Source organism: Python bivittatus, unplaced genomic scaffold (assembly GCF_059951505.1).
Source record: "Python bivittatus isolate LINGU-HERP-01145 unplaced genomic scaffold, Pbiv_v1 ctg000570_np1212, whole genome shotgun sequence".
NCBI classification, from domain to species: domain Eukaryota; kingdom Metazoa; phylum Chordata; class Lepidosauria; order Squamata; family Pythonidae; genus Python; species Python bivittatus.
Window position 1 is genome coordinate 1,340,283 of NW_028277097.1, and position 15,910 is coordinate 1,356,192.

The 15,910-nt window shown below is 38.9% G+C and overlaps 1 protein-coding gene across 7 annotated transcripts in view; it reads left to right on the top strand.

Moving 5' to 3' along the window:
* Positions 1 to 15,910, top strand: part of PDE4D (phosphodiesterase 4D) — a 679,443-nt gene that overhangs the window by 599,109 nt on the left and 64,424 nt on the right. For all 7 annotated transcript variants that reach the window (XM_088152876.1, XM_088152875.1, XM_088152878.1 and 4 more), the window contains one exon: positions 8,817 to 8,929. In XM_088152876.1, the coding sequence (XP_088009002.1) occupies positions 8,817 to 8,929 (113 nt within the window). The remainder of the gene's footprint in view (positions 1 to 8,816; positions 8,930 to 15,910) is intronic.

Here is a 15,910-nt window from a genome sequence, read left to right on the forward strand (position 1 = left end):
ATCAGTTCCCTGAGAGCTATTCATTATTTGGCAAAATGGCAGCAGCCGTGCCCAACAGGGAGGTATCAGCAGCTTTGGTGTAACTCCAAGACTATCCCAAAAAATGTAAGAGGAAAAATCCCGAGGAAGCAAGTTACAAAGCAATCCTGTGTCAATTGCGTGTGCTCATTGACCACTGGTAGTTCAAAAGACAAAAACCTGAAAATATTTGTAGGAGTGAATGGAGCAGAATGACAGGAAAAAGAGATGAAGAAAGAGGCACGTGGATATAAATGCCCTAGTTGTTCGACACTCTGTTCTACAAGTGGGTTATAAGTTGAAGACTTAAAATTCTGTGAGTGAAGCAGGATGATTATATGATAAGAATCCCTTCTGCAAACTCTTATTATTGGATAAAACTTGCTATTTACCTTATCACATGTCATTAATGGCTCTGTGTCAGTGAAACCTCACAAAATTTATGTTTTGTCCTTCGTATCACTATATAAAAATATGGCTTCATAAATTAAGATACATGGCAACAAGGCAAACCTTGCATTAAAAAAAAACAAAAACAGTCCTCAGCCATCTGCTGCTTTTGTGCCCCCAAGGCTATTTTGTTTTCTTCTGAACAGAAAGAAAGCTGCTTCAACATGCTTTTTTGAGGCCACTTACAAAAGCGAAAGTGGTGTGTGAAGGGAATTCCAGATCATTACATGCTAAAGTCAAGGCTGCTGCTGATTCACAAGAATAGTCTGAACTGTGGTGGTCTTTGATGACATTGATAAAATTCAAAGTAAATCCCAGGAAAGAGATCTTTTCCTGTTAAGATGTTAATATCAACATCTTAAATCATGCCAGTTGTTTACTGGGCACAATATAAGGAGTTCGTATTAGCCTGCCTCCCCTAATGAACCTTTTTGGCATATTAGAAAGAGTCTGTTCCTAGTGTGGAAAGCACTCCCTTGGGAGTTGTATTGGCTCCACGATTTAGAAAATCTGAAAAGATAACCCTCTTTCAGAATCATTAATTAATTTTGTATTCATTTGATTTGACATTTTCAACGTTTTAAACTCTGTTTTGTTCTTTATCTTTGTTAACTTCTGTGAGTACTCACTAAATTAGAAAGAAGAAACATAAATACATGAATAAAATTTCAAGCAAAAAGTAACCTCCAAATCTTGTATTTCCCATCTGAACATTAGGTTATTCAAAATAATGTCCTACAAGAAAAAAAAAAGGGAGGCATACACTTTCTCCCCTTTGGTCTCTTCTTCATTGCTCTCATTTTATCCTTCTCTTTTTCACTGACTTTTATTTAAAATCCTCTAGGTTCCTTTCTGTTATTGCTTGCATTCTGTTATCTAGCCTAGCAGGCTGAAATGGTGTTCTCTGCTGAATTCATACACAGTTGGGCCTTTTTGGAAAAGTGATTATCCCCTCCTGATTAATCTTACTACCTTTATCAGGGTAGTTTTGCCAGTACTTTGAATTTAAATTTTAGTTAAAAATTATCCCTGTCTAGCAGACTGTATCTCTTTGTATATGGCTTGCAAAGAGAATTTTCAGTAGAGAGAATTTTCAATAGAGAATTTTCTGCGTCCTGATTAAAGTGTAGTTCTCATTGTTCTTTGCAGAAGTTTGTAGTTAAGATTTTTCCAAATTCAGTTAGTAGATACATCCTTTAAGTTACTGTTCGAAACCAATGAGCAAGAGGAGCATCTGAAGATTTTTATAAACTATAACCATAATCTTGGGGAGTGTTGGGCTTCAGGTTTAGTGCCCTTGGTCTAGACAAGAGATTTCCTGATGTTTTGCCGGCAACTGTGATTGGCATCACAATTGGCAATTTGGCAGAGGCAACTGAGCAAGGACTGACTGGGCTTCTGTCATTATAGTCAGGTGTGCTGACTTCTGATTGGTCTTTATTATGACCGTAATTTCCTCAGTACATTTGTTAAAATGAATAGAACCCTTTTCTAGCTCAGTGGCCTATAATCAATAGAAAGAAGAATGAAAAGTAGTCCAGCACATCTGGAGGGCATCAGGTTGGGGAAATCTGGCATAGATTAGCCTTGTCCCAAACACTGAATCTTTGATGAGGTCATAACCGGTTCCTAGTTTCCTGTAAACTCTTCATGTTTATAACATGTCAACACATATAATGGAGTTACTGGCTATTGAGCCTCTGTAAATAAAGTTCAGGTGCTAGATTCTTGCAGATTCTAAACATCTCCAAGTGTTCATATAAAGAGTCATGTTTGGAAAGATTGTTCTTTCAAAGAGAAATTCCTAGTAAATTCAGCAGCTTCCCGCTATAACTAATCTGTTCTGCTTACCAAGAGTCCTTTGGGCTTGGAGTGGGTTAGAAGTACTGCAAATAAGTAATCTGATTGCAATAATTACAACAACATGTAAATCAGTATAATAATTCCATATACATACACATGCATATATACATATAATAGACGGCCAGCATGGTGTAGCGGTTAAGGTGCTGCTGGACTAGAAGCAGAGAGACTCAGGTTCTAATCTTCCCATAGATATGGAAGCTGGCTGGGTATCTTTGGGCCAACTTTGTCTCTCAGCAATAGATTGGGAAGTCAAAAATATATATATTTACTCACTGGGCCAGCATAGTAGATTACTGTCCATAACTTTCAGTAAATAGGCATTCATCTTGCAGTGGATTGATCTGAGCTGATAACAATTATTACAACTATTACTATAGATGGATTAGGCTGAGAAAGAGACAGCACTGCCTATAGCTATTTAGTGAGTTCACGGTAGATATGAGAGTTAACCAGGGATTTTCTTATTTATAACCCAACTTCTAGCTATTATTCTCTATCAGAACTTTAAGACAAAGAAAAAATATGACCACGTATTAATAGGAAGAGTAATGATTATGACTGTGTATTTTTCTAAATTTGTGGATCAGTCAAGTCTGCTGATACCTTTTTTGGCTACAAAAGGCTCTGCATATGAGTTCACAATTAGTAGCCTCAGTTGATTCCTCTTAAAGCTTTCACAACTGTGGAACATCAGGGGGAGCAACAGCATCAGGGTCAAATAATCTAGATAATAAGTATTTAAATTTAATAAACTGCCAAGAAGCACCTTGTTATATGTAGAGCTCAGATTTTTCTACTAACATTATAAAAACAACTTTACAAAACTAGCTTACCAGCTGTTTTTAAATTATCTATTGCAAAAAGTAATAGATGGAATTTTCTACATAAAAGAGCCAAATTACATCTACTACATCATATTTTGGATATGTATCTTAAGGCATTAAAAGCAAGTATTGAAACAACAAAGAAAATTTCCAGTATTTACCAGAATTTCAATTTGCTCAAATAATAAAGCTGAGCCCAAAGATGAGCTGAATTCTGATGTCCTTATTCCTATCACTGAAAAAGCTAAAATAAGTGCCTACTGATAACCCTGAAAGGATAGAAAATTAAATCCATCTTTCCTAACTTATGCACTGAAATATCAGGAGGTGCATCTGCCAAAGAAAGTTATTTTATACCCTATAAAATTTGTTTGAAATAATGTGAAGGAAAAAAAGACCTCTCAAGATATAAATAACCTCAGAGTTAAATTAATCTTAATGAAATGTATATGACAAATATTCAAAGGAATTCTAGATTATTTAACTAGTTCTTTTATTTGTTTCATTTGTGTCAAAATAGAGAAATTCAAATTTACCAGTTAGGTAAGCTTCCAAGGCATCAAGGTAAACAAAAGAATTAGAACAGGATGTAAACCCTACGCACTATATATGTCAACGTGAAATTTACTTTTGAGGAACTCTCAAAATTTCATACCATCTTAATTCAAAATGTTGTTGAAAGACAGAATGAAGTCCAACGATGAGCCTTATAAACTGATTTCACTAAACTGATTCTGTAACTGCTTTAACATCAATAACATTTTATACTGCACCTTCTATTCTCATACAGTTGGTATAAAATTATAACATGCTAAAATACTTTTGATTATTACTAAATGTAAATCTTGCCTTAATCCATAATTTTGGGTATCTGTCCTCAGTTATGATAACTGTAACTTTTAAAATGCTAACAAAAGTTCAGTTCTTCAAATGCATTTCCCCACAGAATTGTTCAAGTCCATTTAAAAAAAAAAGTTCTGACATATATGTACAGGTAGTAAAGTAAGTTATGTCTCTTTAGATAGCAGTTCGAGATGTTTTAAAATACTTTACCATGCGAACATTTCCCTGCAAGGAAAAAACTAACATTTGTGGAAAACAATAATAATATAGCTCTATAAAAATTTTTGACTTGCTTTTTACATAGGAAACAATAAAGCACTATTCATTCCCTTCTTGTAGTATGGAGTATGAAGTCCACTGCACCACCTCAGTCATTACCTTAGTCTCACTCATTTTGTTGCAGTCTCTGTTCCAAGGATAAATAAATTCACATACCTCATTCATGCTTTTTAAATTAATTTGTACTTAATTACTAAATAAATCTTTTTTCTGAGTAAAGAAGTTACAGTTTCAGCCTTTTTTCATATTTTAAGAGTGAAATTGGTAGTTACTACATCGTGGTAAATCTGAAAATATTATGGTTCTCTTTCAATTCATATATTTAGGAAAGCACTAGCTCAAAATATTACATTACACACACACACTTTTTATTCTAATGGTAGAATTTTGTTAATGCTGTAGTGAAAAGATTCTAAGACATAATAAAGGATCAATCTGAGCTTGGCAACTCATGCTGGTTCATTGTTAATATATTTTTGTCTAAACACTATCACACATACATACACAATGCAACACTTAGCAATCTATTTATAATATGGACAAGTAATTGTTTAAAAGGACTGAGGAATTCTCTTAGTCATTATGTCTGAATTACTTAGTTGAAATAGAAGAGAAATCCAGTGAAGATGGTTTAATATGTGATGGTATCTGGATAGTGTTGAACATTCCTTAAAAGTAGTCTGATTTGGGGGCAATTGCATTAAATATCATCTAAGAAAATTTGCAAAATTTTTAAGATCTTCCTTTCATCTTCATAACTTTATTTCTATATCATTCAGTCCAGTGTAGCAGTTGGGGTGAAGGAGAATTGACACACACCACAACTCTTTCAGATATTTCAAACTTCAGTTTTAAAACGGAGTTAAGTTCATCACTATTATTAGATAGCTCCCATAATCTCAGATGGTCCTCGTTTAGCAATCACAATTGGGATCAGCAACTTGGTCATAAAGTGAAGCAGTTCCTAAGTGAAATCGTGACTGTGCTTATGATCTTTCTTCAGCTTTCCTTTGCTTTATAGACCTCTAAAGGTCATAAATGTGAGGACTGGTTGCAAAGTTACTTTTTCATCATGGTTGTAAATGTGAATGGTTGCTAAACAAGACAGTCGCTAAAGGAGGACTACTTGTACTGTCCATGATCATTCTGTTCTCACGTTACATAGGTTTTTTTCAATCTCTTTTGGTTGGCTTCTCACCTCACCAACATTTAGGCGTGTTCATCTTCCTTCTCCCAAATTAGTATTTCTTAATATTGTTGGGGCAGCAGATGTCTATTAAGCTGCACCTTTCACTGATACAGGAATCCTATTCTGAACCTCAAATGACTGGAGGATCATTGTGGTTGAACAGTGCTGACAGGAAGATACAGTATACACAATCCAAGGTATTTTTTAAAAATCATTCGATATTTTCCAGAGCTAAGCTCTGGCTCCGCAAAACAGATCTGGGGTTTGGATTTTTTAAATTATTATTATTTTTATTCCCTCTTTATGTTGTTTAATCATTTCATTTTTTTCCATACCTTCCATGCCAGGTGTCATGAGATTATAGCAGGATATAAATTCAATAAATAAATACCTGGCTTAGATTCAGCCCTGCCTGTTGCATTTCAATCCTTCATTTCTCAAGTGACAGACTTACGGCAAGAGGACAGAATCAAACAGGTCTCTTAGAAAAAAAAATTGAAAAGGTTTTTCCTCTCATCTCATAAAATAAACTATGTGAGGAACACGTCATTCACACATCTTCCCTCAGGGATTTCGTTTTAAGTAAACATGCTGCAATATTTGAAAAGGTCTTTCCTGATGATTATTTGGCTAGACTGACACAATAGACTGAAATTATGCTAATACTCAGTGTAACGCTCAGCATGTATGATAAGCTAAAGAAAACATGAAGTAAATTTGTGTGGGGGTGGGGAGGATTGTCCTGGCTATGGTAGGCAGGAATGCAAACCAGAGAGATAAAAGACCTAAGTCCCCATTATTTTGCAGTTGGGTGACCTTGGTTCTTTCTCCATAATGCGAGAATAATACAACTCTCCATCACAGCTCTCCTTCTGCTGAGGCCAGAAGAGACTATAGGCACCGTCCAGCCAGTCATGCACAAATCAGTCATGCTGATTTAGGAGGGGTAGGAAGAGAGATTGAATGATGTGCTTAACCCTCTCCTCTATTGAAGTCAACAAGAACTTAAAAGCTCTTATCTTTGGAGTGTATCCAAATATGATAAAAAGCTTTGCTTATTTAATGTGCTTGACACATCATTAGTAATGATAATGATAATACAGGAAGTCCTCACTTAACTTCAATAGGGACCAGAAAATTGGTAATTAAGCAGGGTGGTCGTTAAGTGAGTCACCATATGATCAGACCCAATTTCAGGACCATTTTTATGACTGTTGTTAAACGAATCACATGGTCATTAAATGGATCCAGCTTCTCCAGTGGACTTTTTTTGCCAGAATTCTCTTAACAATGATGTGATTTGCTTAACAACTGTGGTGATCTGCTTAACAAACATTGTAAAAGTCACAAATCATGATCATGTGACCGCGGGGGGTGCAACAGTTTGTGAGGGTCGTAAGTGCGAGTACAGGTGGTAAAGGACTTTTTCCAAGTCCATCAAACTTTGAACCATTGTCAAACCATCATTAAGCAAGGGCTACCTGTAGTAGCAGATGAAAAGCAGGGCACTGGAGGTTTAAAAAGCCAGCATATAGAGCTTGGTTCAGGTAAGGGCAGAAAGTGTTAGGGGATGGGGAGAATAGTAATGGAGGCAGTTGGTCAATGCTTTCACATTTGATCTCTTAATCCTGACTGCTCTCAGACTGCAGAGCTGCTGTGCACAGGCCATCCCTATAGTCTAGATATACTGCTTTGTCCCTGGACTTTGACAGCAAGGCCAAAATCCCCTGATTACGTCCTAGTGAGGGGCAGAAGCAGCACCAGAGGGGAGCAAGGAATGTAATGCTGCTGGTGAGAGGGCTTATTCAGGCATCGCATGTCACAGCCCAAAAAGTAGCCCACATCCGGCAGCACCTTTACTGCTCTGTGGAGGACACGTGTGTGTGTGTGTGTGTGTGTAGAGAGAGAGCGGGAGGCAGGGAGGGAGACAGGCTTGGCGTCATTTCACCCCTATGGCTCTATTTCCGCACCCCGAAAGTCCTGTAAACGGGTCCTTTAGTGGCCCATCTGCGTCCATAGCGAAGTCCTCTTCCGAATGGTCCATCTCCCACGAGCGCCTTGCAGACAGTGCTGCTGGCCCCCAGAGGAAACGAAACGGTTCTGTATCTCAAACATTAAGCCGTATGAAGAAGCGGCTCGACAAACTTCAAAGCGCTCCTGAGCGCGGCCAAGTTTCCTACCACGCGCTGAAGCCGAAGGCCTTCGCCGTTAGCCCGAGGCCCGGCGCTGAAGCACAGTCCCAAGGCGGAGGGGCTTCCGGGGCTTCGTCACGGCCTCCCAGGGTTTTGGTTCAGCTCCGCGCAGGTGGTGCCCGGAGCCGGAGCTCTCCGCACATCCTGCAGAGCAGCGCCAGCGTTAACGCCGCCCTGGAGGAGAAAGGAAAGGGAGGCGGCGGAGTGGAGCAAGTCCCCGACTCCTCGCCGAGTTTTCTCTCTCTCCCTCCCCCCTCCCCCTTTACAGCTGCGAGCACGCAGCCCTCTCTCCGCAAAAACTCTGGCGGCGACGCCTGTTCAAAGGCTGAAGCGCCACGGCGCTGTTCTCCTCCCCTCGCAGTAGAAAACACGAAACAATAACGAGGAGTGGAGGGACGAAGAGCGAGTGGTGGTGGTTTTAATTAAGACTGTCAGGGCAGAAAAGAAGAGGTTTCTCCGCAGGGAAGGAAGGAAATCGGGCGGGCTGGAGGAACGGAGGCGCTTCCCTCGGAGCAGCAGCCCCAGCGCCGAGCGGTTCAGCTGCGCCGCTGCCTGTGCTACGCACAGAGAAGTTGAGCAAACAGGAAACGTGGTGGCTGCACACACGGCAGCCGCTGCTCTGATTCATTGGGGCTTGAAGCTTTCCCGAAGGAGGACGGAGAGGAGGGGGAGGAGGTGCTGGCTGCTTGGCCGCCTCCAGCCCCAGGGAGGAAAGCGGTTGGCTGGCTGCGTGTCGCCTAAAAGTCTCTCGTCCGCAGAGAGCGCAGTCCCAGCTCGCCAGGGTGACACGATTCTGGCTAGCCGCGCGCGCTCCAAGAGTTGAGGGACCAGCCGCGCTCCTCGAGAGGACCAGCCGCGCGGCTCCCCTCTGAGCGGCGCCGCAGAGAGCGCTCGCCCGCCCGCCCGCCAAGTGCCGTTGTCTGGAGTTGATAAGGGAAGGCTGGAGCGACTTTTGTTTTTTCGTGATTCCCGCCGGAGAGCAGAGCCCGCCTTTCTCCCCAGTGCTCGGGCTTAACAATATGAAGGAGCAGCACTCATGTGTGGGCACTGGGCATCCCCCCATGGCTGGGTACGGCAGGATGGACCCACTGGAGCTTGCTGTTAGCCCCGTGAAACGCTTGCGAACTGAGTACTCCTTTCCCTATCTCTTCGCAGAGGAGGCCTACCAAAAACTGGCCAGCGAGACCCTGGAGGAGCTGGACTGGTGCCTGGACCAGCTGGAAACCTTGCAGACCAGGCACTCCGTCAGCGAGATGGCCTCGAATAAGGTAGGACCCCCACGTTTCCCCCTGTCGCTCTCCCCCCCCCCCCCGCCTCCTCCGTTCTCCTGTGCCTTGCTTTGTTTTCTTTCCCCGCCAAACCTGGCGGCTCCGAAGAAAAACGTACATCCTCAGCTCCTGGGGAAGCCGGCAGTTTTTGCTCAATATCGTTTCCAGGCTTAAATTGTATATGCAACAGAATGGTGTTCCGGTATCTTGACTTGTTATCTAAGATAAGTTCATTAGGTCTGGATAAAAAAGCTCCTTCAGTCTGCCATCCTGAAAGCAATTCTTGTCCATTTCTGGAACTTCCCTGTAAAGGATGCATAAAATTGGGCAGAAGCTGGATTCTTACCTCCTGCTACTGTTTATGGATATCATCCCATTCTTATGTAGAATTGCTTGGAAGCAAATTCCACTAAAACTCCATAAAGAATTGACCCCTGGCAAGTACATATAAAAATGCAAAACTTTGCAACAGTATCTTAACATAATTAAACACTACATTATGACACTAGCTGTGAATGAATTAGAGGGCAAACTTGGAAAGCAGTGCAGATTTTGAAACTGATAAGTCATTTTGTCCACCACAGTTTGCTCTGCAAAGAGAGAAGATAGATCAGCTTGGATGGGTGCTCAGAAGAAGTGATACTCAAATCTAAAGCTTCATATGCCATTTAAAGGTTGGGCATGAATTCTTTTCTGTGCACTGCCATTTTAAAAACAAAAAAGGCACAAATGGTGTTTGCGGTTTTGCAACCTTTATATATAAAAAGCCACAGGTTTCTGCTGTAAACGTCAGTGTAACTAAGTAAGGATAGGGGAGGTGATCATGCCTTTTGTAAATCCCCTGTAATAAACAAGAAAGGCCATGTGTCCACTGCAGACACATTGGTATACACATAATGTACATGTGTTTTAGATAGATAGATAGATGACAGATGTTGTTTCTGTAACTTGCACTTGGAGGGGTAACAGCATATGTACTGATCTGGAAGGGAAGAAGTTCCATTGATTTCCTTGGAGCTTACTTTAAATTTGGGCGATTTGTAAACCATTGTTTCTAACTTGAGATGTTAAACCAAAATAATCAGTTTACAGTTGATCATGAAGTTGAACCACCCCAGGCACACATTCCCTGCAAGTCCATTCAGCGCTAGAAAACACCCACTCCCACCTCTGTTTCGACTGCAACCTCTTGTTATATTAAAATGCATTTACACTTCAAGAGATTGTGGATGTCTATTTTGCATTATTCTACTGGTTGCCTTTTAGTTTATCTCTGTGGGCCAGTTTGTCTGATCATCTTTAATTAGAGGAGAGAGCAGTACTTCTTAATACTAAGAATATAATATAGTTACGATTTTTCTCTCTGTACCTCTGGTCATTTAACTATAGTTGAACCCAATTCTTGCATAACAAAACTTTCATTATGCTTTGATTGGGTACCTTCTTAGGTCAATTGTGTGATAGCAAACTTTGATTTTCCAGAGGATATATATTCAGCAGAGAGTTGCGGTGAGTCACAGCACCCTGGTTAATGTTCCTGTACAACACATGTGTTTGTGAGAAGGCATTTTTTGCATCTACTCTTTCAAGTTTTTAGGAAAATATTTAAAACATCATCATTTGCTTACAAACAAAATTTGTGAAGTGACCTTGAATATCAGTGTTGAAAGCTGAAAAATGATTATTTGTGAGTAAATACAATATGAAACCTCACGTTCAAACAACACATTTTGTGTATGTGCGCTCAGTGCATGTATGTGAACAATCTGTTTAGTTTTAGTTGCCTCTGACCCATAGCCAGTAGTTGACTGTCTCACATTTGTGTTAATTCTCTAATAATATAATAAGCTTAATTAAGTATTTAAGGATACTATGTAGGTTTTCTGTCCCATGTTGCAAGGTTGTTTTCTAACCTTCTTTTTTCAAGTTAATATTTTTTTAAAGAAAAGGTATACTATAAGATGTTTTGTTAGCTGTTAACTTCTATGAAAACATTTTAGAAACAATAAAAACACCTTAAGTATAAGCAGATTTATTATAGCAATCTTTTATGGACTGCAGACTACTTCATCTGGATATTTTGCTTTTCCCTTAGTTGGTGGACACATTTCATCTACCAAAACATTATAGCAGCATTTGAATTTTGAATGTAATTAATATTTGAAGACACTTTAATGGTGTTAGGGAAAGGAAACATTCCATAAAGGATCCACTTTTCCTGTCACTTCATAAATAGCACCATAGAGCCGAGGTTTTCCATAAAAATACAATGAGATGAGTTGCCATAGCCACTTTGAAGGTCAGATTGATTGATGCCATCCTTTACATCAGCAGTGAAAATTTACATTGAAGGTACACAATGGTAGTTTTTACTTTGTCTTTTACTTTATTTATTTTAATTTCTGTAGCTGCCCAACTCAACCAAGTGACTCTGGGCGATGAACAATCATAAAATAGGAATGTGTCTGTTTTAACTTCTTTGCTACTAATTAAATTCTACATGCCATCCACACTAGCTATTAGTCCTATGCATATTAATTTTCAACTATGTTTTAGTTTACATTTTATTGACTGTGTTTCAAGACTGTAGCCAAAAATTGGCTCAGGAAGCCCCTGTGCCAGTGCTGGCTACTATAGGACTCCTTTGACATTGTATAAATTTATTTATTTATTTATTTATTTTAATTTCTGTAGCTGCCCATCTCAACCAAGTGACTCTGGGTGATGAACAATCATAAAAACAATTAAAACAAGTACAACACAGCATAAAATAAATATGTATGGCAGCTGAGAAGAAATATCCCATAATTATCAGCGTAGCCAAGAAACGGGGTCCTTAACACATTTGGGGGCCCAGGCCCAGACACATAACCAGGCCTTCTAACAGGCTATCAGGGACATCCTGGTCTCTGAATGGAGGATGTTCCAGAGGGCAGGGGCCACAGCAGAGAAGGCATGTCTCCTGGTCCCCATAGCCCACATTCGTTGGCTGACGGGACTTGCAGCATGCTCTCTCTGCCAGACTAAATTGGATGGGTAGAAACTATTGGGACTACTATACTACTATAATTGGGACTACTATACTAACTACTATAATCCAGGTAGATGTTCTTGGGCAACATCACTAATTTTTAAAAATGTTTGTCCTATGTAAAACTAATTTCTGCCCTTTAAAAAAAAAAATGGATCTCCTTGCTCAGGACTTTTTTTCTTTATATACAAAAGAGTGCTGGCACAAAGTTTCTTTGCAGGATATATATGGTAGATGAAGATGCTTGTTACAAATAATCCTAAATAGGCTTTTTGTGTTTACAGGAGCAATGCTATACAGGGTTTATTCACACTGTGTACCTTAGTACATTTACACACACACACACATACATACACATTCATGTACATGTAAATCAGAAACTTTTAGATATCTTTTAAGCATCAAAGGAAGAAGAGTGCTTTTGAGTTGTAAAACAAAGCCATGTAAATGTAATTAACATCTCAGTAGCTAACTAGGGTTATTTTGATAAATCCTCCCTTCTGAGGAAATTATCCTCTAGCCTTAATTCTCCCTTTTGGCTAGCATTTCACAGGTGGAGATTAGTTGATTATTTGACTGGCTCTGGGGCAGAAGAGCTTGCACAGGGGAGAGGGTTGCTGTAATCTATTGACGTCAATTTATTAAGTACTGTATAAGCCTGGTTTCCTTCCAGCCTTCTAAGCTACTTGTAGAAATCATGAAATAATAAATGGACAGACAGTGTACTACAATGCCTGCTTCCCCTTAGTTTTAACTCAGCTGAGTCTGCCTAGCTATGCCATAGTGTTGATGTAATTTATTGGGTAGAGGCCATAAGTATTTAGCAATTTGCATGTGTAATGCCCAGAGCAATTTGAGGATCCCAGAAGATGTACTGGTAAAGTAATAGCGCTTATGCATTATGGGAACAGCTGACATAAAGGACTGGAATGGGCATGTAACACAATACAAATACCATACAAGCACAATATACCTATAGAAGATATACCCATGCCTAATTATGGAGAATTGTGCTGTAGTAGCAAAGTGAGCATTCTACGTACTCCTAGAAACAATAAACATTGTATAAAGTTAGAAGTTCCTTGACACTACATTTTTTAACTTTTTAAAGTTTAGTTACTGTGGGTTTGATATGTCTGATATAACAGAACAAGAGCAAGATTTAATTAGTGTAGTACACTGACTTTATATAAATTAAGCAGTGCTTTAGCAGTCTTTGGGTAACTTATAAATGAGGAAAATCTTGCAAATGAATATGTTTATAAGCATACTTTCACATTTGGCTTTTTCATAGGATATATAATCTAGCAGAACACATCTGTTACATCACTTTAGTATATTTAGTTTTAGCTGTCATTCTCAAGGCAGAGGTATCTGTGGGGGAGGTCAAGGGGGGACAAATATCAACTGCCTCAATCCTGCAGATCCTTTTGTCCCATAGTTATCTTTCACATCCAATTTAAGTACTAACTATATATACTAGGAGAATCTTCCTTGTCACTGTCTGCTGGCAATATGATGCTTAACAAAATTTTAGCAGACTCACATTGCTCATTTCAAAAAGCAGTACTCTGTATATCCATAAACATTACAGGAGAAATGGGGAAAGTTGAAGGAGAACTGGTAGTCACCAAGTTGTGATAATGTCATAGTTAGACCCATGTTTTAAGCACATGAAAAGAAATTCTTTGTCCATATCAGCATCAACAGGAACCAGAGCAAGAGTCAATTTAAGAAAATATAATTGTGATAAGGGGTTTCTTCTTAGAGATTTTAATTACTGCTCTACCACTGCAGTAGAATGGAAGTTAAAGGGGTGGGCATATGCTAGAGCAAGAAGAAGAAGAAAGAATTCAATTCACATTCTCACTGTTCCCACACATACTGAGAAAGGTGGTCAGGCTGCAAGAATGATTGCTGTATTGCAACCCACAGTTTGAGGTTTATTTAAGTGACTAAGTCTAACTTTTGAAAAGATCTCAGATTAGATCAAGAATAATCAAGAAATTGATTGAGAAAGATATATGCTGAGTTACCCTAAGATTTTAACTAGATCAGTAAAAGACAAGCCTTGGTTAGGTTTTAACCTTGATTAGTTGTCTATGTATGTCATAGCATGTTGTGCAAAGCATTAGGTTATTTGTGACTGAATATATTGCACAGACTCAGAAACTGAGTTAATTCAGTAATCACATTAAATATGTTATACAGATCTGTCCCCATGGTGAAACTGAGCACTGCTAGACTAACATTGGAAATATACATACAAAATGACATAATGACTAATTTCCACTGACCAAGTAATGTTTGCAGATGCTGTGAATTCAAGCAACTTCCACAAATCAGTTATAATAGTCCTTCAACATGATGAAGTATTTTTTACCATTGTTATAATAGATTAACCTTTTCCAATTAGAGAAGAAAGATAACATCACATGTGATTTTAAAGAATTTATTTATCTAATTTCTTATATTTCAACCATTTCATATAATCATGAAAAAAAAGTATTTATTGATTTAACAAATGTTGGCCCAGTGGCAAAGCAGACTGATGCTGTCTGTTGACCATTTAAAATTGAAAAGCTAATAATGGATCCCATAACATCTGCAGCTGATTATATGACTGTGCTCTTATATAATGTCTGGCAATGCAGTCACTTTGTCTTCATTGTTTGGTTACATGTTGGTGAGTTTTTGTTTTTGTTTTTTTGCCATTCTTGGGGGGAAAAACAACACAGATGAGATACATTTGCCAATTTTTAAAAAAGTGCTTCTGAGTAATGGGTATTGCTGAGCCTTATCACTGGTCCATTCAGTCCAGTGTTAGCAACTCAGATTGGTGTGGACTTTTCAGGAATTCACAATGTAGGAATCCATTTTTGTTCCATCTTTGATTTTAGGATATATTCTTCCTAATTGGTGCTCTTCAGAAGCGTTATGCCTTAGATTCCAAATTATAGGACTAGATGTCTGATAGAACTCGAGGAACTTCTATCTGACAGAACTAGTTATCTCGATTTATTTTTCATCTAGATATTTAAATATCAAAGTTACAATTGCTTTTGAGGAGTTTGGACGGCTTGCTTTTGCTTAACAGTTTGGCTCTACCTTGATCACAGAAGTTGGGACAGGAAGCTTATTTCTTCCAATGTGGCTGGATTATAACTCTGGGATTGTTTCTGCCTCTTTTCATGGCATATGACTTGGCTCATTGCTTTTGGTACACTGTGTTGATACAGAGTTAATTGAATATGGTTGGAATTAACTTGAATAAAAGGAACATGATTAGATCCTAGCATGGACATTGCTTTTAAGCTCTATAAAGTATCCCTGGCCTGCAGGAAGGAATAAAGCACAGAAGTATAGATAAACATTTCTTCATGTGTACACAAAACATTATATTTAACCTGTTAATTAAATAATATATTTCTCCTCCTACACACCTCTTCCCTTTTATACTTTGGCATGAGATACAAGAATGTTGAGTCTTTGTTCTATAGTAGAGGAGAAGGAGTGTCTCATGTTTTAACTCTACTTGCTTTAGGTAGTGCCGGAGTACACAACAGCCTTTTTCTCAGGTAACCATGGAGATGAGTGTGGGTGGGATGGCTAGGTATCATTCTCCCTTGTAGGAAGGATTTGTAGAAGAAACAATAGGGTGGGAAAGAAACGAGCTACAAACTTTCTCTGCACAAAAGCTTGTTTACTTTTTAGTTTCTCCATACAACTTGACTGTAGCCTTGTGAACAGTGATGCTGGCAAACAGGGAGACAGTTGCTGATTTTGAGGATCCATTGCCACAATAGTAGTTCATAGAATTGATGATGGTGATGATGATACTATCTGTTCAATCATGTCCAATTCTCGGTGATTCTATGGACCAGCTCTCTCCACATTTTCCAATCTTGTACAGCATCTTTTAGCTGTTTTATGCTCTGGCTGGTGTCAGC